At 46.9% G+C, this 27,021-nt stretch overlaps 2 protein-coding genes across 3 annotated transcripts; both read right to left on the bottom strand.

Moving 5' to 3' along the window:
- Window positions 1-1,222: 1,222 nt before the first annotated feature.
- On the bottom strand, window positions 1,223-7,653 carry PDCL (phosducin like). The gene is made up of 4 exons (XM_072123584.1): window positions 7,498-7,653; window positions 4,825-5,019; window positions 2,726-2,907; window positions 1,223-1,910 (listed from the first exon to the last, which is right to left on the bottom strand). Exons 2-4 carry the CDS (start codon window positions 4,976-4,978, stop codon window positions 1,362-1,364), a joined length of 885 nt encoding a protein of 294 aa, XP_071979685.1. The 5' UTR covers window positions 4,979-5,019; window positions 7,498-7,653; the 3' UTR covers window positions 1,223-1,361.
- Window positions 7,654-22,621: 14,968 nt separating this feature from the next.
- LOC140077003 (uncharacterized) lies at window positions 22,622-26,715 on the bottom strand. Of its 2 annotated transcripts, XM_072123832.1 has the most exons (10): window positions 26,545-26,708; window positions 25,415-25,510; window positions 25,210-25,314; window positions 24,997-25,074; window positions 24,257-24,352; window positions 24,004-24,108; window positions 23,773-23,841; window positions 23,445-23,639; window positions 23,036-23,121; window positions 22,622-22,809 (listed from the first exon to the last, which is right to left on the bottom strand). In XM_072123832.1, the coding sequence occupies exons 1-8, from the start codon at window positions 26,560-26,562 to the stop codon at window positions 23,445-23,447; spliced, it is 762 nt and encodes a 253-aa protein (XP_071979933.1). In that variant the 5' UTR covers window positions 26,563-26,708; the 3' UTR covers window positions 22,622-22,809; window positions 23,036-23,121. The 2 variants fall into 2 exon arrangements, with proteins under 2 accessions (XP_071979933.1, XP_071979934.1); XM_072123833.1 differs by lacking the exon at window positions 24,997-25,074 and having other exon boundaries at window positions 26,545-26,715.
- Between the last annotated feature and the right edge of the window lie 306 nt (window positions 26,716-27,021).

The following is a 27,021-nucleotide window of genomic DNA, read 5'->3' as shown; positions in this document are numbered from 1 at the left end:
TCACTGCCGGCCTATGGAGCGAGCGGGGCGGTCGGGGAAGTGGCAGCTCCTCGGACCTCCCCCTCATGAATACATCGGACAGCTTTGAGAGTGGTCCGGCGTGTACATTGTACTCTGCAGCGGTGTTATCATTCTAACACTGCGGCGTTTGATCAAGCACTAGTAGCACTTACTTTAGTAAGCAGCTCCTAGTGCCGATAAATGGGGTGACAGGTCCTCTTTAATGAAAATCCTCTAAGGCACCATGGTGATAATAGGTCCACTATAAAATAATGACATCACACATGGCAGCCAAAAGTTAGTTTTAACCCCTTCTTGCTGATACCCTTTTTCAATTTTGTGTTTCCATGTTTTTGCTCCTGTACAGCGCTGTACTAGGGCTTGTTTTCTGTGTAGCACATTGTAATTCGTAATGACAGTATTTAATAGTCCTTACAGCATTTTCTTGTGGGATCTGTTTTTACAGCTTTTACTATGTGCTCCAATGAATAGATTTTAAAAAATGAAAACCTTTTGTATATTGTGACGCCAATATCTCTCATACTTCTGTCTATGGACCCACGTGAGGTGTCATTTTATGTAGGACGGGCTGACATTTCCATTAACTGGATTTTGGGACTGTACAACCTTTCAAAATCACTTTTTATTCTAATTCTTGAGTTGCCAAATGGTGAAAAAGTAGCAATTCAGACATTTGAGAGCTATTTTGTTATGGAGTTCACTGTTAGGAATAACAGTTTTCATATTTTGATAGGTTGGGAATTTTGGGACACGACAATACCCATTATGTGAATGATTTTTTAAATTTTTATAAGGAAAGGTGAGGTAATTTTAACTTTTTGGTTTTTAAAAGTTTGTAGATCCCCCTCACATATTAGGGTCATGGTGAGAGACGATCTGATCGAACATGGTGGCGCCCACAGGTCATAGATTTAAATGCCAGCATTTCGGTGGCTATCCCCCGCGGCCAGTGCAAGCATTTGCAGCAAACACTTGTGCTGTATGGAAAGGGCTCAGCCTGTAGGACAGCTTTCCTGCTGTATACAAAAGGCAAGGTATGAACCTACCCATTATATAGTATGTTTCAGCTGTAAACAAACATCAAATATAAATTGTATATATATACACACGAAAGTTGTTCTTATGCCACCACAAAACCCATGCAGCCAGAAGTCGCCATAAAGCCCTGAGCCTTCCAGTAAATGAGGCACAAAACAGGAGATACAAGTCAAATAATGTATTGAAACTAGAAAGAATTGAAAACATTTTGCTACAACGGGTTCCGCTATTAGCCATTATAAATAAAGGTATAAATGAAGATGTATCTATATACAAAGTATCAGGGGAGGGTGGTATTGTGTTCAGTCTATGTCCAGGTCGCTGTCATCACTATAGCACTGAATGGATGGGTTACAAATAGACGAGCGCACCACATCCCTCTCTGGTAACAAGCTGCACTCGTGCAAAAATGCTTCCAGGTCGACCGCAAAGAAATCAGAGCCAAGTTGATCCGTGATACGAACAAAATTACCAATCAGCTCCCCCGACTTGTAGACCAGCAGCGCGGGCAGAGCATTACTGGTGAACTTACTGCTGGTGCCCAGAAGGGAGCTTTTTACTCTGCAGAACTTTACCCCGGGGTACTCCGATGCCAGGCACATTATGCTACCAATGGCGGCCTCTGCCCCCGGGATGTCGTCCTCATAGATGAGTATTATCACCAGGGTGTTCTTGTCTTCCTTATCTACACAGTCCAGGAACTCCTCACCACTGCTGATATCAAACACTTTCCTGAAGACCTGCGACTGGCAGAGCTGCTGCTTCATCTCCTCAATTCTCTGTTTCCTGTATTGCTCCAAGAAGTCCTCATCGTCGTCCTGGTTCAGCATATTGTACTCCTGCATCGTCATCTGAGAAACAAAGAGAATCTCTAAATATCCAATAATTGTTAAAAATATAAATGAATCCGACGGCCATTACTAGGAGAATAAGGCATCACACAAATGCACCTAGAATCAGTGGACCTTCAGTGTACGGGTCAGAGCCACTGGGGCGCAAGATGATTTCAACTCTACATTTTTAAATGGGGGATACGAAATGAAATTGGTATACGAATTATTTTTTATGTTAGAAGAACATCCCTTCAAGAGGTTTGCTAAATTTAATTGACTAGGGTCACCCATTTTATACTCTGTTAAAGTCAAGTGATCCTGGGGTGGCAGGATTCGGACTTCCTGTGACGCCCCCGTCATAACAACTCTCATGGAAGTGGTTGGAGGGGCAGGCGGATGTCCTTGGCACACCCCTTCAATCAATGATCAATGATATGGCAGTAGTTGTGACAGTAGGAATTTGGACAGTCTGCACGGCCCCCTCCATCTACTATAAGCCAGCTGGACACAGGAAATCCTGAGTCCTGTAAAGAAATCATACCGTCAGGAACGTACTTCTATAGTAGATCCTGATGGTAGATTTCCCAAATCTAATTAATCCCTCTGTCTGGAGTTAAAAAAAAAAAAAACATGGCTGCTTTCTCCCAAAAATCACTCTACCTCACAATGGTTGGTGCTGGTATTGCAGCACAGCTGTATGGAGATGAATGGAGCTCAGCTGCAATACCACACACTACCCATGGTCAGGAGAGAAGCCGTTTGAGGAAGAAAGCAGCCATGTTTTTCAGCCTCCAGACAACCCCTTTAACTCCATTCTATGTAACAGGATTTACCTTCCCGTGTAGCTTCTCTTCCAGTTCTTTCTGCTGCTGCTTATCCTTCTCCTCATCTAGTTGGGACTTGCAGGTCATAGACAACCTCTTCACCAGCTGCTCCAGTTCGCGCTTCTGCTCCTCATTTTGCTCGGTCTCCAGTTGCTTATAGCGTCTCCAGTCATTAATGACGCCTTTTGGACCTTAAAAAAAAAAAGTCAAAACCATCTGGGTGAGAATTAAACCCCAAATTCTGACCACCAGCAGGATGAAAATGCATGAAACAGCCGAACTGGTGTATGGATTATTGATCAGGGCGGGTCTCATTAGCGGAGATCAGGCACTGCCAATTTTCTGCGAATTCAGAGAGAACCAGAAGTAGAGATCAACGTGGGACCTGTACAGAGGGGGAATGTGCACCCTGTGGGGAGGGGGGTGATATCTCACTCCCACCCGATGTGTATGTAGCCTTATGGGACATCATAAGCTGAGTGGCAGCTCCTGAAAGAATTTTGCATTGATCAGCTCCGCCCCACTGACTACTTACAGGATGTTTGTATTCAGCAAAGCTCAATACATAATTGTCATCCTTATGGACTGCTACACATGGTAAAGCGTATTACTACACATTATTATCATAGCAAGGCTTCAACACGAGTCATATAGATACGTTCAGCGTGTAAGTCAGGAAATCTCTGTATATACAGACCATACCCATATACTGGTACAGATAAAGGGGTTGTCCACATTTTTTATTATTTTTTTTTTTTTTTAAATAAAGCTTTACTCACCTCCTCTGGAGGATGCGAGTAAAGGTTTATTTATTTTTAAGTCCTCCCCAGCTAATTTTTTCTGATAGTCGGACAACTATTTTAAGCATCTGCACATAATTGATATCTTTTGGGCAACATTTACACGAACGTATGGGGGACGTATATACTTTCTGTTAACGTGTCTCACGGTTTTATATGTCTCTGCTTGGTGTCTTTCTACAGTAAGATTCATTGTAATTTCCTGTGGATATAAACCAATCCCTGGTCATGTGATGTCACACAGGTGCACAGCTCGTTATATCACAGAGTAATCAGGGCTGTGTGTAATAACAAGTTGTGCACCTGTGCGACATCACATGACCAGGGATATATAACGAGCCGTGCACCTGTGCGACATCACATGACCAGGGATATAACGAGCTGTGCACCTGTGTGACATCACATGCCCAGGGATATAACGAGCTGTACACCTGTGTGACATCAAATAACCAGGGATATAACGAGCTGTGCACCTGTGTGACATCACATGACCAGGGATATAACGAGCCGTGCACCTGGATGACATCAAATAACCAGGTACATAACGAGCCATGCACCTGTGTGACATCAAATAACCAGGGATATAACGAGCCGTGCACCTGTGTGACATCAAATAACCAGGGATATAACGAGCCGTGCACCTGTAGGACATCAAATAACCAGGTACATAACGAGCCATGCACCTGTGTGACATCAAATAACCAGGGATATAACGAGCTGTGCACCTGTGTGACATCAAATAACCAGGGATATAACGAGCCGTGCACCTGTAGGACATCAAATAACCAGGTACATAACGAGCCATGCACCTGTGTGACATCAAATAACCAGGGATATAACGAGCCGTGCACCTGTGTGACATCAAATAACCAGGGATATAACGAGCCGTGCACCTGTAGGACATCAAATAACCAGGTACATAACGAGCCATGCACCTGTGTGACATCAAATAACCAGGGATATAACGAGCCGTGCACCTGTGTGACATCAAATAACCAGGGATATAACGAGCCGTGCACCTGTAGGACATCAAATAACCAGGGATATAACAAGCCATGCACCTGTGTGACATCAAATAACCAGGGATATAATGAGCATGCACCTGTGTGACATCACATGACCAGGAATATAACAAGCCATGCTTCCGTGTGACATCACATGACCAGGGATATAACGAGCCATGCATTTGTGTGACATCACAAGACCATGGACCATTTCTTATCCACAGAAAGTAAACAAGGAAGCAAGCAGCAGATCTATAAAACTGTTCAGTACTGAACATCTAGGATCCGGTAACTTTCTCATCACCTGTGTTGACTGCACTTCCTTCCTTCGCTCCATCAGATTCCCCGGCACCGCTTTGCCGTATTTTCCGATCTTGGTCACTGTCCTCGTCATCGCTGCTACTGCTGTAGTAGTACTGACACTTCTCCCCCAACAGCTTATCGTCCAGGGTGGTCATAATGCCGCTATCATATACAACCAGGACGAGGAATCTGCAGTCTGGGAGAAGAAAATACATATACATTTTTAGCAGATCATCGTGGATGAGAGTCCGGAGCACAACGTAGCAGACGGTGGACACATGGGAGGGCGCTTAGGACTGGGAAAATCCTGGATAAATCACCATGGAAACTAAACAATGGCCCAGATGCTTAGATTTGTTGCCTCAAATATGAGAGCAGTTTTTCATATTAGGTGTCCAGGAGTCTGAGACAGGGCAGGCGCCCACACTTGGCGCAGGCAGGACACAGCTGTCGATGTAATGAGCGGGCACACAGGACTGGATTGACTACTCTCCAAAAATTCTGATTCACATAACTAAATGTGCAAACAAGTAAGGGGGTGTTCACATGTACAGGTTGTCCATCACATTTATAGAGAAGCTGGAGGGCAGTGGTGGCAAAACTATGGCACGTGCGCCAGAGGTGGCACTCAGAGCCCTCTCTGTGGGCACCCAGTCTGCTCCACCAGCACAGAGCTCACCAGACCGGACTCAAAGCCCAGGATGTTCTGCATCAACACAACTTTAGCTGCTTGAAACTGCAAGAGGAGCAATAAGGTGTAGACAGAGCTGGATCATCAATGGAGCCCCTGCTCTTGGTCCCACATTGCTATCTGTTCAGGGGTAACGGAAGGGCAGCTACAATGATAATCCAAATTTCTCCGCCTTTCTAACGTATTGGTGTCCTCACAGTGCTGATACGATTGAAAGCTGCGATAGCAATGAGTTACTGCTGAAATTGCTGTGTTAGCACTTTGCAACAAATAACTGGGTTGTAGTTTGACCACTTAGGGGGAGATTTATCATACACCGGCGCTCCAGTGCTGGCGGGGGGCTGCGCAGGAACGCTCAGTTGCCAATTGTTCTCCAATTCACGCCCACTTGCCGTGGAGGTGGCATATAAGGGGAGATAATCAAAGTAATTGTGACTATTTTACAGCTTGTACACCACAAACTTAGTCTCCAAAAGGTTCTTCTTCACTGCTGTAAGAGAACTGAAACCAGAATGGCTCCGATAGTTTGCTACTGAACAACCTGTGGAATCTGGGATTTCAGTGTATGGACACAGAACGGGATTGCTCCAGTATGAATATCCCTAAAACACATTGGAGGGAACATGTAAATGTGAACATATCCTAAGGTCGCATTAACACTTTGCACTATGTCAGTGATGGCGAACCTTTTAGCGGCCGAGTGCCCAAACTGAACCCAAAACCCCCTTTATTGTGCCAACCAAAAAATTAAAGCAGTAACTTATTGCTCCCTGTTAAACAACTTCATATTTGCCTCCTGAGGACATCAACACTGTAGAAAGATGGAAAATTTGCATCATTTTAGCTTCTTTACAGTGTCCCTCTGTACACAGAGAATCGTGGGGCCAGCAGGAGGACCCCCAAAGATAACTCGGCCCCGTCTACTCATTCTCCCTCTTCCTACAGTTCTAAGGAGAGAAGCAAGTATCAAAATATGTCTGAAAGCCGCATCTTTTAAGTGGCTAGGAACTGCAGGAAGATTCTTTGAGTTCTGTCAGGTGTTCTGGGGTGAAGACATGGGTACCCACAGAAAGGGCTCCGAGTGCCGCCTCTGGCACCCGTGCCATAGGTTCGCCACCACTGCACTATGTGAACCAGCAACACACGTTCCTAAAAGCAAGCGTTTATGTATAAACACATCTGCGTTTGTGAGTTACACTTCCGTGCTGCGCTTGTATTGCGTTTCAAGACACATTTCAAACACAATGGGGCACATTTACTTACCCGGCCCATTCGCGATCCAGCGGCGGATTCGGGTCTTCCGGCGATTCACTAAGGCAGTTCCTCCGACGTCCACCAGATGTCGCTGCTGCACTGAAGAGCATCGGAACGCACTGGAGTACACCAAGCTGGGCTGAGTGAAGGTAAGCGCCTGTCGAGCGACACTTTTAAATGCGGCGGTTTTTCCGAATCCATCAGGTTTTCGGTCGGCCACGCCCCCGATTTCCGTCGCTTGCATGCCGGTGCCGATGCGCCACAATCCGATCGCGTGCGCCAAAAACCTGGGGCAATACAGGGAAAATCGGAAATATTTGGGTAACACGTCGGGAAAACGCAAATCAGGCCACACATACACACCATCAGGAAGAGTCAATTGTGGGGACTACGGCCAAGACCCCGCAAGTGATCACAGGGTGTGACCCAGTGACCTCCCTCTGGGTGGTAATGTTAATTACATGGGACCTCAGGCAGAGTTCACACAATGCAGTCTGGAGCAGATTTGCACCCCATGGACATTGCTGGTTCCCCACTATCCTAGGATCACCCCCTGCTGATGCAATGCTGGGCACAATGATGAGAAGCAGCCAAGGGATTCCACCAAAAGTGCCGAGCAGGATTATAAATGGGGCACAATCCTCTGGACATGCGATACATGGTTATAACCCCCAGCTGCAGCGGTGACTGTATAGAGCAGGAGGAGCAGTACAGCCGCATTATACGTACATTGTCAGGACCTCCACCACCGGGAACGGGAAGCAGATGGGGAAAGAAGATATGAAGGCGTGGCTTGTGGGCGGTCACGTGAGCCGGCTACAAGGGGCGGGGTCTCGCTCGTGGCGTAAATCTCAGGAACAGAACGGAAGGGCACGTCTAGCCGCGCTTGACGTAAGCGTCACGTGCCGTAGCGAGCGCTCACGTGACTGGTTTTCTTCCGACGCTTAGAGTAACTGTGCCGACTGCGTCCTGTAGGCGGCGGGGCTGAGCGGAAGGAGGGGCCGTAGGAGGACTCCAAGAAAGTCCCAAACCATGACGCGCCGCCCACTTTTTTTGGTTTTGTGTGCCACGCCCTCTTTTGTGCTGCGAAGAATGAATTACTATGCAAGAAATGAATGGACTGATCACCATGATCACAAACTCCACAACCCCCATCCTCTTACATTAACTCTTTAAGAATGCGGCCCATTTCTAAAAATCCATAACCTTTGAATTTTTCTGTAGGCAGAGCTGTGTGAGGGCTTGTTTTCTGCGTAACAAATTCTACTTTCTATTGGATGTATTTCATTTTCCATGCCGTGTCCTGGGAAGCTGGAAAAAAATTCCACATGCAGTGAAATTTACTCTCTGGTTCGGACAGCTCTTACTGCATGACGTGTCTCCTTTATTCTATGGTAACGGGGATGACAAATTTATACAGGTTTTATTGTGTTTAATAATAATAATTCTTTATATAGCACCTACAGATTACACAGCGCTGCACAAAGCATGACAAATTGGTCCCTGTCCCCAGGGGGCTCACAATCTAAACAGTGTGGGAGGAAATCAGAGGACCCGGAGGAAACCCACACAAACACGGAGAGAACATACAAACTCTTTGCAGATGTTCACCTGGGTGGGATTTGAACCCAGGACCCCAGTGCTGCAAGACAGAAGTGCTACTCACTCAGCCACCGTGCCGTTTAAAGAATTAAAGCCTGTACGCAAGAAAATGTGGCACATTTACTCATCTTTCTGTCTGACGTTACGCATTCTTTTAGTTGCAAACTGCTTGCACATGTATTTAACCCCTTCCCGACGCGCGCCGTACTAGTATGGCGCGCGCCGGGTCCCGGTGCATGGAGAGGGCTCGCGGGCCGAGCCCTCTCCATAGCCGGTAAGTCTTTGCTGCATATTGCAGCAAAGGCTTACCGGTAACACCCGCGATCGGTGCTAGCACCGATCGCGGGTGTTTTCTCCGTGATCGCCGCCGGCAATGCTGCCGGCGGCTTCAAAGAGATGGCGCCGCCATGGTAACCTCGGGTGTTCCGAACACCTGAGGCTACTTCGTTTTAACCCATGCATTACAATGTGCTAATTGCACATTGTAATGCATGGGGAGTAAAATTCACATATACTGCCATACTGTAGTATGGCAGTATATGATAGGATCGATCAGACTCCCTAGGGTTAGAGTACCCTAGGGAGTCTGAAAAATAGTAAAAGTAAAAATAAAAAAAAGTTAAAAAAAAAAAAATTATAATAAAAAAACCTAAAAATTCAAATCATCCCCCTTTCCCTAGAACTGATATAAAAATACATAAACAGTAAAAATCATAAACACATTAGGTATCGCCGCGTCCGAAAATGCCCGATCTATCAAAATATGATGATGTTTTTTCACTATGTTTAACCCCGTAACGGAAAATAGCGTCCAAAGTCGAAAATGGCATTTTTTTTGCTATTTTGAAAAATATAAAAAAATTAATAAAAAGTGATCAAAAGGTCGCACAGTCCCAAAAATTATAGTAATGAAAACGCCATCAAAATTCTCAAAAAATGACACTATCCACAGCTCCGTGCACCAAAGTATGAAAAAGTTATTGGCCCCAGAAGATGGCAAAATAAAAAAAAAATATTTTGTACAGGAGGTTTTAATTTTTTTAAATGTATGAAAACATTATAAAACCTATACAAATTTTGTATCCACGTGATCGTACCGACCCAAAGAATAAAGTAGACATGTCATTTGGGACGCAGAGTGAAAGCTGTAAAATCCAAGCCCACAAGAAAACGTCACTAATGTGGTTTTTCACCATTTTCACTGCATTTGGAATTTTTTTCCCGCTTCCCAGTACACACCATAGAATATTAAATACCGTCACTATGAAGTGCAATTTGTTACGCAGAAAATAAGCCATAACACAGCTCTGTACATGGAAAAATAAAAAAGTTATAGATTTTTGAAGTTGGTGAGTGAAAAATGGAAGTGAAAAAACTAAAAAAGGCCAAGTCGTGAAGGGGTTAAGAAGTGTCTGCGCCACAACTGTGTCACATATGGCCATTTGTGGCGCGGCTGCACTATTCTTCATGTGACGCAAATTTCTGCACTGAAGGGTGTGTTCCGCTGCTCAGTCGGACTGCGCGCGAGAAGTCCAACAGAATTGTGTCGCATACCCTATGTTGATAGGTGCACCAAAAATAAGTGGTGCACTCTGTCGAGGCAGTGCAAGGGGCACCAGATAAATGAAGAACGGGCACCAGAAATCTTGAATCTGAGTACAGAGTACATAGTACAGACTGCACTTTTCTTAGTAAATGTGCCCCATTGTCTTCATTTCACCATCTTCTGTTGCTAATAACTTTTTCAGAGCTGTGTAAGGTGTCTTTTTAATGGGACATAATAACTTTTTAATTTTTGTGACTCTATGACCTTTTGATCACTTTTTATAATAAATTTTGAGTTGCAAAATGGCGAAAAAGTGGTGTTTTGGACATTTGGCTGCTAGTTTCCGGGTTCACCACCGGGAATAAGCATGTTTATATTTTGATAGATCAGGACTTTGGGATTTGCCGACATTTAACATGTTTCTGATTTTATTAATTTTTTTAATCAGTTCTAGGGAATTTTTTTTCAAAATTTATTTTATTTTTTTCCAACTTTTATTTTCAAGTATTTGCAGACCCCCAGTGTACTTTAACCCTAGGGCTTTTGATTGCTCCTACCATATACTGCAATACAGCTCTACTGCAGGATATGGTGGAGTTACTGATCTGTTATACTGTGGCACTAGTACATTGTAACATTTCTTCAGATATGACAATGTCTACAGACTGTCATGGCAACGGATTGTTGCTCCCCGAAGATGTCACTGGGAGCAACAATCCTGCCATGATTTAAATGCCTTTGGGGGCGTGCCAATGGCATTTAAATGGTTAACACCCATTACTGGTCTAACCGCTGGGTGTTTGCTGAATAGTGCAGTGCAAGCAGGGTGCATGGACATTGGAAGAGAAGGGAGAAGAGGAAGCCGGAACATGGGAGGTAAGTATGGCGATATTTAAGTACTGAGGGGAGGCTGCTATGCATTGCATTACAGAGGGGAGGCTGTTGCTGGCCATTACATTACTGAGGGGAGGCTGCTGGATATGTCATTATGAGGGGAGGCTGCTGGGCAATGCATTTCTGAGTGGGGCCACAGCTGGGCATTGCATTACTGAGGAAGGCCACTGCTGGGCATGTAATTTCTGAGCGGGGCCACTGCTGGACATGTCATTTAGCTCTCAGGACTATTCTGAGAGCTAAAAAATGTAATCCCGTCGCTACAGGCCCAGATCCCTGCATAGGGGCTTGTTCTTTCTTTCAATGTTCTATGGAAAGGGCTAGGGGTGCCCTAGCAGCTCGGTCTCAGCCTCGTGGTTCTGTATTAAGTGTTGGTGTTATCCTAGACACTCTCATTGCTTACGCCCCCTATTGGTGCCGTCAAGCTAACGCCTCTGCCCATAGCCCCCAGCATGTTACTAGAAGAGAGCAGCACCGGACCCTGGAGTAGTCTCAATGTTAGAATTAGATTCAAATACTGCTTCAGGCTGCGTTCACACAATGGGGCTTATTTACTAAGGGTCGCGCTGCTCACTTTCGTCAGACTTTGCGCTGTTTTCAGGCTTTGCGCGGCTTTGACAGGTATTTAACAGGGGTGAGGGCTAGGATTGTGTCGTACTTGATCGGTTTTTGGCGCAGCTGCGCTGGATACATTTTCTTAGTACCAGCAGCATGTGTTTTGTGTGTGACATTGTTAGTCATCACTATTTATATTAAAAGACAAAACGCATGTTACTACTTACATTACACATATGCATTTGATGCGTTTTGCCCAATTCATTTGAACTGCAAACATCATCAGAATGCGGCTTCCATCTGTGTTACTGCTCTGAACTTGAATTACGATAAGGAACACTATTCCAGCACAGTGGGGAGGGTGGGAGTAGGCACTTTTGTTGGTTCCCCTCCTGAAGTAGTATGTCACAGGCTACCCCCATTCCCCAGTAGCCAGTGCTGCCCCTATGCCCCAGTAGCCAGTGCTGCCCCTGTGCCCCAGTAGGTAGTGCTGCCCAAAGTAGTCACAGCTCTGCTCCATTCACCACTAGCCGGGGCTGCCCCTTTGCCCCAGTAGCCAGCGCTGCCCCTGTGTCCCAGTAGACAGTGCTGCCCAAAGTAGTCACAGCACTGTTCCATTCACCACTAGCTGGGGCTGTCCCTGCCCCATTAGTCAGTGCTGCCCCCAGGTAGCGATAGCACTGCCCCAAGTAGTGACATGCTCTATATAGTCACAGGCTACCCCCTAGTAGTCACAGCCTTCCCTTATGTACCCAATAAATAAATAAAACCCCCAAAAACATACTACCCTTGCTCCTGGCTCCTGTGCTCTGTTGCCTTAGTAACAGGTGGGAGCAGGCAGTTTGGCCGGATCCCACCCCTGAAATAGTATGTGGAGCCTACTCCAACAACACCAATTGGGTACCCCAATTTTTTTTTTTTTAAATAAAATTCACCCCCTGGTCTCGACATCCTCTCCCCCGCCCTGTGGTTCTCCTTAGGCACTGTGCCTCCAGTGCCTAGCAGAAAATACGGTCCTGCCGGACATGAGGCTACACGTCGCGGCTACTCCACGCCCCAGTAGCCTCGTTTCCTCCTACCCTTACATCTTCGTCACACAGCTCCTCGTAGCTGCGCGCCCTCGTCCGAGAAGCCGGAGTTCTACGCATGCACAGAAATCAGGCCCGCTGCTGCGCGGCCAAGCTACGAGGCCGGAGCTACTGCGCATGCGCAGAACTCGGTTACCCCAGTGGCTGCTTAACCAAATTGACATGTTAGCATAATAAAGTTTTCTAAAAGATAGGGGGGGCATGAGGATTAGCTCTATAATCGGCTATTCTCACGTCCCATACATGCACCTACCACCCGTAGGTTACCTTTATAGGTAGAATCGTAGTGGTAGGTTACCTTTAAGAATCTTGATACAACTTAGAATTAAAAGAAGACTTTGGCCCAGTGCATGGATTACTTTATATGACAATTCAGATATGTATAAGGAGCCCAGTGGCTACTGTAATGATTGGTGGGTGGCACATTTGTAGTCATTTGGATAGTTAGTTGGATTAAAGCAGAAGATGCGCTTACAAGTCTATCCCGATATAATCAGTGCATCTTGTGTGGCTATCGGGGGTGTAGGCTCTGTGTAGGAGGGGAGGCTCAATAGTTTTTCCATTACCCTCCAATATATATATATAATTTTTTGCATTTACGAGTTTTCCCCTGTAACTGGGGCATCTATACAAGCACAAGTTACCCCCTTTGGGGGGAAATGTTGGATCAGATCTGTACTGGGCCTAATCAGACCCAGTAGCTCTGATTAACCCCTTCAGACCTACCACTGCATAGCACTACTTCAGCATTATGCTGTGAAGAAAGGAGGGTCTCTGGCTGCCCTGATCCTGATCTAGGGTTGTTGCATTTCAAAACCTATTCATATAACAATGTATAGATTTCTGGTATAAGAAGGACTTAGATTATTTTATCAATATAACATAGCTCCCAACCGTCCCGGCAAAGTCCCGTTTTTCTTACCTCTGCCCCGCGTCACGGGCAGCTATGAGATTGTCACGGATTCTCCCCCCAGGTCCTGCTGTGTCCGCATAGTAAATACTTTGAAAGCCTGAACTCACAGCACAGAATGGCTTCTACAGACATCGGGAGGGAATCCTTTTCAGAGAAGTGTCGGGCTTAGCGGAGAGAGCAGGGACCACGTCATCAGCTTCAGATCAGCATCTGTCCATATATGGTCTCCAGGGCTTCCCCAGAGCAGACATCGGGCAGGGAATCCTTTTCAGAGAAGTGTCGGGTTAGCGCAGAGCAGGGAGCACGTCATCAGGTTCAGATCAGCATCTGTCCATATATGGTCACTGCATCTCCTAGGGTTCCCCAGAGCAGACATCGGGCAGGGAATCCTTTTCAGAGAAGTGTCAGCTTAGCGGAGAGAGCAGGGACCACGTCATCAGGTCAGATCAGCATCTGTCCATATATGGTCTCCAGGGCTTCCCCAGACACAAGCTCTTTATTTAATTAAATAAAGTTTTGCCCAGGCTGAGATTTGAACCTGGGACCCTCTGCACTGTAGACAGGAGCCTTAACTAAATGAGCTATAAGCCCAGCGAGACAGAGCTGAGGATTTCTGGTAACTAAGAAGTGTTATCTGCCACTGTTACACTGTGACACAGACTTACTGCCCTGATCTATAGAGAGGGATCTATTCAGAGATTATTATTGTAATTATTGAGACTATTATTATTATTATAAATTTTATTATTTTTATTATTATGGACATGATTATTAATAATAGTAAAAATAATAATAATCATCTCAATAATAATAATAATAATCTCCATAATAATAATAATAGTCTCAATAATTACAATAATCTCTGAGAAGATCCCTCTCTATATACCAAAGCATTAAATCTGTGTCACAGTGTAACAGTAGTCATAGTTCTTAGTTACCAAAATTCTATACCTAGATAATCACAGAGGTTATAGCTCAGTTGGTTGGGGCGCTATGTCATTATTGTACATGGACACTGCAGGTTCAAATCCCAACGAGGATAATTTTTTTTTTTTTATTGAGATGATTTTTATTATTATAATATGGCTAGAAATTTGGGGCGTGGCCAGGGAGTGATTGGGGGTGTGGCTTAGGGGGATCGCATTTTGTCCCTCTTTCCCTTTCACAAATGTTGGGAGGTATGCCCTGTGCTGTGTATAACACTCGGGAGACCCCCTGTACTGTGTATAAGACTTGGGAGACCCCCATTTACTATGTATAACACTCGGGAGACCCCCCTGTACTGTGTATAACACTTGGGAGACCACCCCTGTGCTGTGTATAAGACTCGGGAGACCCCCCTGTATTGTGTATTACACTCGGGAGACCCCCCTGTACTGTGTATAACACTCGGGAACCCCCCACCCCCTGTACTGTGTATAACACTCGGGAGACCCACCCTGCACTGTACTGTGTATAACACTTGGGAGACCCCCTGTACTGTGTATAACACTTGGGAGACCCCCCTGTACTGTGTATAACACTTGGGAGACCCCCCTGTACTGTGTATAACACTCGGGAGACCCCCCTGCACTGTGTATAACACTAAGGAGACCACCCTGTACTGTGTATAACACTCGGGAGACCCCCCTGTACTGTGTATAACACTCGGGAGACCCCCCTGTACTGTGTATAACACTCGGGAGACCCCTGTACTGTGTATAACACACGGGAGACCCCCCTGTACTGTTTATAACACTCGGGAGACCCCCCCCTGTACTGTGTATAACACTTGGGAGACCCCCCCCTGTACTGTGTATAACACTGAAAAGACCCCCCTGTACTGTGTATAACACTCGGGAGACATCCCTGTACTGTGTATAACACTAAGGAGACCCCCCCTGTACTGTGTATAACACTAATGAGACCCCCCTGTACTGTGTATAACACTCAGGAGACAACCTTGTACTGTGTATAATACTCGGGAGACCCCCCCCCCCCTGTACTGTGTATAACACTCGGGAGACCACCCTGTACTGTGTATAACACTCGGTGGACCCCTCCTGTACTGTGTATAACACTCGGGATACCCCCCCCCCATGTACTGTGTATAACACTCTGAAGACCCCACTGTACTGTGCATGACACTCGGGAGACCCCCCTGTACTGTGTACAACACTAAGGAGACCCCCCCTGTACTGTTTATAACACTCAGGAGACCCCCTGTACTTTGTATAACACTAATGAGACCCCCCCTGTACTGTGTATAATACTCGGGAGACCCCCCGAACTGTGTATAACCTTCGGGAGACCCCCCCTGTACTGTTTATAACACTGAGAAGACCCCCCTGTACTGTGTATAACATTTGGGAGACCCCCCTGTACTGTGTATAACACTGAGAAGACCCCCCTGTACTGTGTATAACATTCAGGAGACCCCCCCCCCCTGTACTGTGAAAAACACTTGGGAGACCCCCCTGTACTGTGTGTATAACACTCGGGAGACACCCCTGTACTGTGTATAACACTCGGGAGACCCCCCCCCCCCCTGTACTGTGTATAACACTCGGGAGACCACCCTGTACTGTGTATAACACTAAGGAGACCCCCCTGTACTGTGTGTAACACTCGGTGGACCCCTCCTGTACTGTGTATAACACTCGGGATACCCCCCCCCCCCCATGTACTGTGTATAACACTCAGAAGACCCCACTGTACTGTGCATGACACTCGGGAGACCCCCCTGTACTGTGTACAACACTAAGGAGACCCCCCCTGTACTGTTTATAACACTCAGGAGACCCCCCTGTACTGTGTATTACACTAATGAGACCCCCCCTGTACTGTGTATAACATTCAGGTGACCCCCCCCCCCCCCTGTACTGTGTATAACACTCGGGAGACCACCCTGTGCTGTATATAAGACTCGGGCCCCCCCCCCCCCCCCTGTACTGTGTATAACTCTCTGGAGACCCCCCTGAACTATGTGTATAACCTTCGGGAGACCCCCCCTGTACTGTGTATAACACTGAGAAGACCCCCCTGTACTGTGTATAACATTTGGGAGACCCCCTGTACTGTGTATAACACTGAGAAGACCCCCCTGTACTGTGTATAACACTAAGGAGACCCCCCCCCTGTACTGTGAATAACACTTGGGAGACCCCCCTGTACTGTGTGTATAACACTCGGGAGACCCCCCCTGTACTGTGTATAACACTCGGGAGACACCCCCCCCCTGTACTGTGTAAAACATTCGGGAGACCCTCCTGTACTGTGTACAACACTTGGGAGACCCCCCTGTACTGTGTATAACACTGATAAGACCCCCCTGTACTGTGTATAACACTCGGGAGACCCTCCTGTACTGTGTATAACACTTGGGAGACCCCCCTGTACTGTGTATAACACTCGGGAGACCCCCCTGTACTGTGTATAACACTGATAAGATCCCCCTGTACTGTGTATAACACTCAGAAGACCCCCCTTTACTGTGTATAACACTCAGGAGACCCCCCTGTAATGTGGATAACACTCAGGAGACCCCCCTTTACTGTGTATAACACTCGGGAGACCCCCTTGTACTGTGTATAACACTCGGGAGACCCCCTGTACTGTGTATAACACTCAGAAGACCCCCCCCCCCCCCTTTACTGTGTATAACAATCGGGAGACCCTCCTGTACTGTGTACAACACTTGGGAGACCCCCCCTGTACTGTGTATAACACTGATAAGACCCCCCCTGTACTGTGTATAACACTCGGGAGACCCTCCTGTACTGTGTACAACACTTGGGAGACCCCCCTGTACTGTGTATAACACTGATAAGACCCCCCTGTACTGTGTATAACACTCGGGAGACGCACCCTGTACTGTGTAAAACACTAAGGAGACCCCCCCCTGTACTGTGTATAACACTCGGGAGAACCCTCTGTACTGTGTAAAACACTAAGGAGACCCCCCTGTACTGTGTATAACACTCGAGAGACCCCCCTGTACTGTGTATAACACTCGGGAGACCCCCCCTGTACTGTGTATAACACTGAGAAGACCCCCTGTACTGTGTATAACACTCAGGAGACCCCCCCTGTACTGTGTATAACACTCAGGAGACCCCCCTTTACTGTGTATAACACTCAGGAGACCCCCCTGTAATGTGGATAACACTCGGGAGACCCCCCCTGTACTATGTATAACACTAAGGAGAACCCCCCTGTACTGTGTATAACACTCAGGAGACCCCCTCTGTACTGTGTAAAACACTAAGGAGACCCCCCTGTACTGTGTAAAACACTAAGGAGACCCCCCTGTACTGTGTATAACACTCGGGAGACCCCCCTGTACTGTGTATAACACTCGGGAGACCCCCCCTGTACTGTGTATAACACTTGGGAGACCCCCCTGTACTGTGTATAACACTGAGAAGACCCCCCCTGTACTGTGTATAACACTCAGGAGACCCCCCTTTACTGTGTATAACACTCAGGAGACCCCCCTGTAATGTGGTTAACACTCGGGAGACCCCCCCCTGTACTGTGTATAACACTAAGGAGGACCCCCCTGTACTGTGTATAACACTCAGGAGACCCCCTCTGTACTGTGTATAATACTCGGGAGACCCCCCCCTGTACTGTGTATAACTCTCGGGAGACCCCCCTGTACTGTGTATAACACTCGGGAGACCACCCTGTACTGTGTATAACACTCGGGAGACCACCCCTGTACTGTGTATAACAGTCGGGAGACCCCCCTGTACTGTGTATACTGTGTATAACAGTCGGGAGACCCCCCTGTACTATGTATAACACTCGGGAGACCCCCCTGTACTGTGTATAACATTCAGGAGACACCCCCCCTGTACTGTGTATAACACTCCGGAGACACCCCCTGTACTGTGTATAACACTCGGGAGACCCCCCTGTACTGTGTATAACACTCGGGAGATCCCCCTGTACTGTGTATAACACTAAGGAGACCCCCCTGTACTGTGTATAACACTCGGGAGATCCCCCTGTACTGTGTATAACACTAAGGAGACCCCCTGTACTGTGTATAACACTCGGGAGACCCCCCTGTACTATGTATAACACTCGGAAGACCCCCCTGTACTGTGTATAACACTCGGGAGACCCCCCCTGTACTGTGTATAACACTAAGGAGACCACCCTGTACTGTGTATAAGACTTGGGAGATCCCCCTGTACTGTGTATAACACTCGGGAGACCCCCCCCTGTACTGTGTATAACACTCGGGAGACCCCTGTACTGTGTATAACACTCGGGAGACCCCTGTACTGTGTATAACACTCAGGAGACCCCCCCCCCCCTGTACTGTGTATAACACTCGGGAGATGCCCCTGTACTGTGTATAACACTCAGGAGACCCCCTGTACTGTGTATAACACTCGGGAGACCCCTGTACTGTGTATAACACTCGGGAGACCCCTGTACTGTGTATAACACTCGGGAGACCCCTGTACTGTGTATAACACTCAGGAGACCCCCCCTGTACTGTGTATAACACTCGGGAGACCCCCTGTACTGTGTATAACACTCGGGAGACCCCCTGTACTGTGTATAACACTCGGGAGACCCCTGTACTGTGTAGAACACTCGGGAGACCCATGTACTGTGTATAACACTCAGGAGACCCCCCCTGTACTGTGTATAACACTCGGGAGATGCCCCTGTGCTGTGTATAACACTCGGGAGACCACCTGTACTGTGTATAACACTCGGGAGACCCCCCTGTACTGTGTATAACACTGAGGAGACCCCCCTGTACTGTGTATAACTCTCTGGAGACCCCCCTGTACTGTGTATAACACTCGGGTGATCCCCCTGTACTGTGTATAACACTCGGGAGACCCCCCTGCACTGTGTATAACACTCGGGAGACCCCCCTGTACTGTGTATAACACTCGGGAGACCCCCCTGTACTGTGTATAACACTCGGGAGACCCCCCTGTACTGTGTATAACACTCGGGAGACCCCCCTGTACTGTGTATAACTCTCTGGAGACCCCCCTGTACTGTGTATAACACTCGGGTGATCCCCCTGTACTGTGTATAACACTCGGGAGATCCCCCTGTACTGTGTATAACACTCAGGAGACCCCCCTTTACTGTGTATAACACTCAGGAGACCCCCCTGTAATGTGGTTAACACTCGGGAGACCCCCCCCTGTACTGTGTATAACACTAAGGAGGACCCCCCTGTACTGTGTATAACACTCAGGAGACCCCCTCTGTACTGTGTATAATACTCGGGAGACCCCCCCCCTGTACTGTGTATAACTCTCGGGAGACCCCCCTGTACTGTGTATAACACTCGGGAGACCACCCTGTACTGTGTATAACACTCGGGAGACCACCCCTGTACTGTGTATAACAGTCGGGAGACCCCCCTGTACTGTGTATACTGTGTATAACAGTCGGGAGACCCCCCTGTACTATGTATAACACTCGGGAGACCCCCCTGTACTGTGTATAACATTCAGGAGACACCCCCCCTGTACTGTGTATAACACTCCGGAGACACCCCCTGTACTGTGTATAACACTCGGGAGACCCCCCTGTACTGTGTATAACACTCGGGAGATCCCCCTGTACTGTGTATAACACTAAGGAGACCCCCCTGTACTGTGTATAACACTCGGGAGATCCCCCTGTACTGTGTATAACACTAAGGAGACCCCCTGTACTGTGTATAACACTCGGGAGACCCCCCTGTACTATGTATAACACTCGGAAGACCCCCCTGTACTGTGTATAACACTCGGGAGACCCCCCCTGTACTGTGTATAACACTAAGGAGACCACCCTGTACTGTGTATAAGACTTGGGAGATCCCCCTGTACTGTGTATAACACTCGGGAGACCCCCCCCTGTACTGTGTATAACACTCGGGAGACCCCTGTACTGTGTATAACACTCGGGAGACCCCTGTACTGTGTATAACACTCAGGAGACCCCCCCCCCCCTGTACTGTGTATAACACTCGGGAGATGCCCCTGTACTGTGTATAACACTCAGGAGACCCCCTGTACTGTGTATAACACTCGGGAGACCCCTGTACTGTGTATAACACTCGGGAGACCCCTGTACTGTGTATAACACTCGGGAGACCCCTGTACTGTGTATAACACTCAGGAGACCCCCCCTGTACTGTGTATAACACTCGGGAGACCCCCTGTACTGTGTATAACACTCGGGAGACCCCCTGTACTGTGTATAACACTCGGGAGACCCCTGTACTGTGTAGAACACTCGGGAGACCCATGTACTGTGTATAACACTCAGGAGACCCCCCCTGTACTGTGTATAACACTCGGGTGATCCCCCTGTACTGTGTATAACACTCGGGAGACCCCTGTACTGTGTATAACACTCAGGAGACCCCCCCTGTACTGTGTATAACACTCGGGAGACCCCCTGTACTGTGTATAACACTCGGGAGACCCCCTGTACTGTGTATAACACTCGGGAGACCCCCCTGTACTGTGTATAACACTCGGGAGACCCCCCTGTACTGTGTATAACTCTCTGGAGACCCCCCTGTACTGTGTATAACACTCGGGTGATCCCCCTGTACTGTGTATAACACTCGGGAGATCCCCCTGTACTGTGTATAACACTCAGGAGACCCCCCTTTACTGTGTATAACACTCAGGAGACCCCCCTGTAATGTGGTTAACACTCGGGAGACCCCCCCTGTACTGTGTATAACACTAAGGAGGACCCCCCTGTACTGTGTATAACACTCAGGAGACCCCCTCTGTACTGTGTATAATACTCGGGAGACTTCCCCCCTGTACTGTGTATAACTCTCGGGAGACCCCCCTGTACTGTGTATAACACTCGGGAGACCACCCTGTACTGTGTATAACACTCGGGAGACCACCCCTGTACTGTGTATAACAGTCGGGAGACCCCCCTGTACTGTGTATACTGTGTATAACAGTCGGGAGACCCCCCCTGTACTATGTATAACACTCGGGAGACCCCCCTGTACTGTGTATAACATTCAGGAGACACCCCCCCTGTACTGTGTATAACACTCCGGAGACACCCCCTGTACTGTGTATAACACTCGGGAGACCCCCCTGTACTGTGTATAACACTCGGGAGATCCCCCTGTACTGTGTATAACACTAAGGAGACCCCCTGTACTGTGTATAACACTCGGGAGACCCCCCTGTACTATGTATAACACTCGGAAGACCCCCCTGTACTGTGTATAACACTCGGGAGACCCCCCCTGTACTGTGTATAACACTAAGGAGACCACCCTGTACTGTGTATAAGACTTGGGAGATCCCCCTGTACTGTGTATAACACTCGGGAGACCCCCCCCTGTACTGTGTATAACACTCGGGAGACCCCTGTACTGTGTATAACACTCGGGAGACCCCTGTACTGTGTATAACACTCAGGAGACCCCCCCCCCCCTGTACTGTGTATAACACTCGGGAGATGCCCCTGTACTGTGTATAACACTCAGGAGACCCCCTGTACTGTGTATAACACTCGGGAGACCCCTGTACTGTGTATAACACTCGGGAGACCCCTGTACTGTGTATAACACTCGGGAGACCCCTGTACTGTGTATAACACTCAGGAGACCCCCCCTGTACTGTGTATAACACTCGGGAGACCCCCTGTACTGTGTATAACACTCGGGAGACCCCCTGTACTGTGTATAACACTCGGGAGACCCCTGTACTGTGTAGAACACTCGGGAGACCCATGTACTGTGTATAACACTCAGGAGACCCCCCCTGTACTGTGTATAACACTCGGGAGATGCCCCTGTGCTGTGTATAACACTCGGGAGACCACCTGTACTGTGTATAACACTCGGGAGACCCCCCTGTACTGTGTATAACACTGAGGAGACCCCCCTGTACTGTGTATAACTCTCTGGAGACCCCCCTGTACTGTGTATAACACTCGGGTGATCCCCCTGTACTGTGTATAACACTCGGGAGACCCCCCTGCACTGTGTATAACACTCGGGAGACCCCCCTGTACTGTGTATAACACTCGGGAGACCCCCCTGTACTGTGTATAACACTCGGGAGACCCCCCTGTACTGTGTATAACACTCGGGAGACCCCCCTGTACTGTGTATAACTCTCTGGAGACCCCCCTGTACTGTGTATAACACTCGGGTGATCCCCCTGTACTGTGTATAACACTCGGGTGATCCCCCTGTACTGTGTATGTATAGAAAAGGTGGACAAGGAGAGACCAGAAAGTGAGTGTTAGTGGAGCTTATCATGGATCCAGTACAGCAGACCATAGTCTCCTGACACTGACATAATCCGTTTAATGGTCAAAAGTCAAAAACCTCAGTATAAAGGTTTGTGTAGATGTTCAGATCTTCATTGTCATAGACGTCCAGCTCTGACACCAGGGGCGGGAGGACGCGTCTATAGGGGCGGGAGGACGCGTCTTTTGGCCTAATGAAAGAACAAAGATATATCACTACATACATTCCTCATCAAGTGGCTGCTACATGTCTACAAGACCGGACCCATCCTGGAATGATCCATATCTAAATGTCCGTAGCAGTGATGATACCACATGGACATCGGCCTACATGGGAATATCTTATGGACATTGCTCACTGGTAGAGAAGTGATAGGTTTCCATCTATGTGGCAGAGTATAGACTATCAGGACTTACAGGTTCGGTAGGTTACAGGTCGTCAAGAAGATCTTCTTATCTTTGGGGATTAAGTGCAGAGCAGTCAGGAAGTTCATGAATGAAAGCTGCAAAAAAAAAAAAATCTCTGGATTATCTTCATTGGAAAGTCTCACATTAGGTCATATAATCCAACGCAAAAGCCAAAAATCAGTCAGTGTATGTTGTAAATATATTTTTTGAGCTCCCATAATGCACTTTTCCAAACTAAGAGCAGTAACAACTTAGCTCTAGACATGTAATAGTAAAATAGTGTGTGATATCGGGACAAGAGAAGTAAATGAAATAATTTGCAAGGTCACTGGACAAGTTCTGAAGACTCCGATCTGCAGAATCTCAGATCTCCTTGATGTTGTCCTTGTCACAATGTACTGATGTGCGTTCCACCTACCTAAGAACTTATCTCATCCTTATCGACCTGGGTTGAAGCGTCAACCATATAGGAATGTTTCATGGGTTTCACATGGATCACGGTGACTTTTGGCCCAAGGCTGAGTTCTTCCTCTGTCACTTGGCACCCAAAGTCCTTTGTGCTGGGTCTTCTGAGAGCTGGCGTGGAAGGAGTCACCTTCACTGATTCCCGGCTCTACAGAGGAAACATAAGAGAAAGCTGATGATGATGTGTGTATCACGAGTCCAGTCACTTGTGAATGAGATCCTGAGATACACGACATGTATCACCAGGCTGAGATACATGTCCTAGACGGAGATCTCCTCACCATGCAGAAGAGGCTCCTCAGTCTTTGTCTCCATCTTGATCCAGTAGATCTTCTTTTCTCTGGTTCATCCTGTTGAGAATTTGGATACACAGAAATTTAGAGTGATAGAAAGCAAATGAATCCTCCATTCAACTATAAACATGGGTCCAGATTTACTATGGGAAAGCACCGAAAATTGTACACATAGCGGACATCATACACTAAATGACTATATAGTAATGGCCTCCTTACCGATCTAACAATCCAGCAGGGGGGCTCAGGTGACTCCGGCATCAGCTCTCCTGGTCCATCATCAGTAGCAGCAGGAAAATTATAGAAGGCAGGAGAAGGACCTGGCTGTGGGACATAAAAATAGAAACATTACTTTCAGATCAATGACATCTTATTGATAAGATGTCATGGAGGAGGTGAACCCCAGATATCCCCAATATCACATGTTATGTATAATGTGGTGATGGCTGATGGCGTCTCTAGAATTATTTACCCCGTCCTCGTATGAATTAATCCAAGTGTGTTCAGCCTCCGGCTCCAGTGCCCTGCGGGTCAGAACTTGGACATGGGTGCGCCCAGTAAGATTATCCTATAGGGGAGAGAGAAGAACAGAATTTCGGGTTCAGTGAAATTATTTGTGGTTCCACATGATGGAGACGTCTCCAGAAGGAATCATGCAAAGTAACCATAGACCTTCAGGAGCGGAGATGGTGGAGACCACTAGTGGAGTATAGGAGGACATTGGTGGAAACCAATAAACCAGAATCAATTACTCATAGACATATGTGTTATCCATAGACTCCTTCCTTCTAGGGGGTATTACCAGTGTCCCTCTGTGCTGTAACTTCACAGACCATTACCCAGTCTCCTCCCCTGGAGGGAAGTGCTGGGGGAGAAGGAGGTGGGGAAGGCAGTGTAGTAGTCTGTGAGGCTGCAGCACAGAGAGTCTCTGGTAAGAACCCCAAGAGTTCTATAGGCTCATTAGCATAATTTTAAAAGTTGAATTTAGAAGGAAGGAGACCATAGATAACAAATATAAGAAGATTACCACAGTCACGGTGCCTGGATCTAAGAAAAGTACAGCGGACACCAGATGTAACTATTACATCTAAATTTGTAAATCATGTACTTGATAACAGGCTCTAGTTTATCTTGCGTCTATTAGAGAATATTAGTAAATCTGCCCCATTGTCTATAAGTCGTGTGTGGATCATAGAGGAGAAGAGACATTACCGTGATGATGCAGTCCAAGTCCAGCGGCGTTTTTCCTGTACTACACTCAGGAGCCGGATCCAGTGGAAGGAAATTCTCCTGTCAACACATATTAATTGTCAAATTCGAATCATTTTCCCTCAATTCATCATCATCTCCAACATCATCATCAATAGCATCAGCAGCAGTTATGGGACATGGTGAGTCCATGACTATATAGTAATGGCTCCTTACCGATCTAACAATCCAGCAGGGGGGCTCAGGTGACTCCGGCGTCAGGTCTCCTGGTCCATCCTGTGCAGCAGCAGCCAAATTATAAAAGGCAGGAGAAGGACCTAGCTGTGGGACATAAAAATAGAAACATTACTTTCAGATCAATAACATATCACATGTTATGTATAATGTGGTGATGGCTGATGACGTCTCTAGAATTATTTACCCCGTCGTTGTAGGATTTGATCCATGTGCGCTTCACCTCCGGCTCCAGTGCCCTGCGGGACAGGACTTGGACACGGGTGCGCCCAGTAAGTTTATCCTATAGGGGAGAGAGAACAGAATTTCGGGTCAGTGAAATTATTTGTGGTTCCACATGATGGAGACGTCTCCAGAAGGAATCATGGAAAGTAACCATAGACCTTCAGGAGCGGAGATGGTGGAGACCACTAGTGGAGTATAGGAGGACATTGGTGGAAAGAGACATTGATATAACCAGAAATGAGTAAAGATGTAGTAGACGGCTCTAGAACATCTTCAATATCACATAGTCTATCTCTCAGAGCATTATGGGTAATACCATGCTGTATACAGCAGTGATAGAGAAAGTAAATGGAGAAAGATTATATTGCTATGGTAACCAGCACACACATCCACCATCTTTCTTTTAGAGTAAATTATACAATTTTTGCAATTTCTTCACATAAAGTTTATAATTTTAAACTGTTATCAGCAAGAGAAGTGTAAGAATGAGTCTGGGGGTGACATATTATAACTAGTGCACAGTAGATACAGGGTTTATATCTTCCCCTCACCCTCCCAGACACCTCAATGTCACCCTAATGACAGATCTAGGACCTCAGTATAACCTGGAATGGGTGGAGGGGACATTAGGACCTGGATATGATGTCACCATGTTTTATAATATGTCCTTTAAGGACAGGGGTCAGGGGGGTAAATCTTCTTCGTGCTCCTCTGGACACACAGTGCTATCAATAATGCCCCAAATGTAGAACAGAAACCAAAAAATGAGAGCAGATATTCCCCAGGATCCGTGTCGGACTGTCCCACCAGAGGATCGGAGGATCCTCTGGTGGGCCCAGGCTCCAACCTTATACTGGATTACAACGATACAGCAGAAGATAACTAAATTTGGAAGCTGGAAGGGTCTTTTATTTAGTTGAATGTGAAGAGGGTCCTCCAGAATAATGTTATCTGGTGGACCCAAGGAGCCCCAGCACGACACCCCCCAGGATTCCCCTTATCTACATTACAATCGGACCGTCTATTTCCTGATGTCTAAATTTCACCACTAACAATAATCCTGATATCCGTCAATAAATAAAGTCTACTTACAAAAAATCTTTCCATCATTCGTCAGTAAAACAGCAAAAAATCTCCTCTTCACTCTCCACTCCTCAACTATACAACCCTCAGAGAATTATGGGTACAGAGCGGGAGTTATATAGCAGTGATGACATCACAGCGGGTATGATATCATGTTTAGAACTCAGTTGAATGGGGAGGATTCTGATTCCATGGCAACCCAGTACAGAGAGCAGCCATCTTGTATAATAAATGAAGGAGACATGATAAATGTATAATAAATATGGCAAATTTAACCCTTTTGACTCTCTTCTATTCCGTGAGTTACTCATATATCAGTATATCAACTTCTGATAGGACAGCCAAAAATATTTCGGCCTATAGTAAAGACATTTGTATAATAGTGTCCAGGTGGTGACCTCATACCTGCCATATACATCCATAGGTGCAAATTAGCCCAACATATGCCAAAACTATGTCCCATTGTTATACATAAGGCAGTTATAC

Source organism: Engystomops pustulosus, chromosome 9, assembly GCF_040894005.1.
Source record: "Engystomops pustulosus chromosome 9, aEngPut4.maternal, whole genome shotgun sequence".
Lineage (NCBI taxonomy): Eukaryota > Metazoa > Chordata > Amphibia > Anura > Leptodactylidae > Engystomops > Engystomops pustulosus.
Note: the sequence above shows the minus strand (reverse complement) of the source record. Positions and strands in the feature narration are given on the sequence as shown.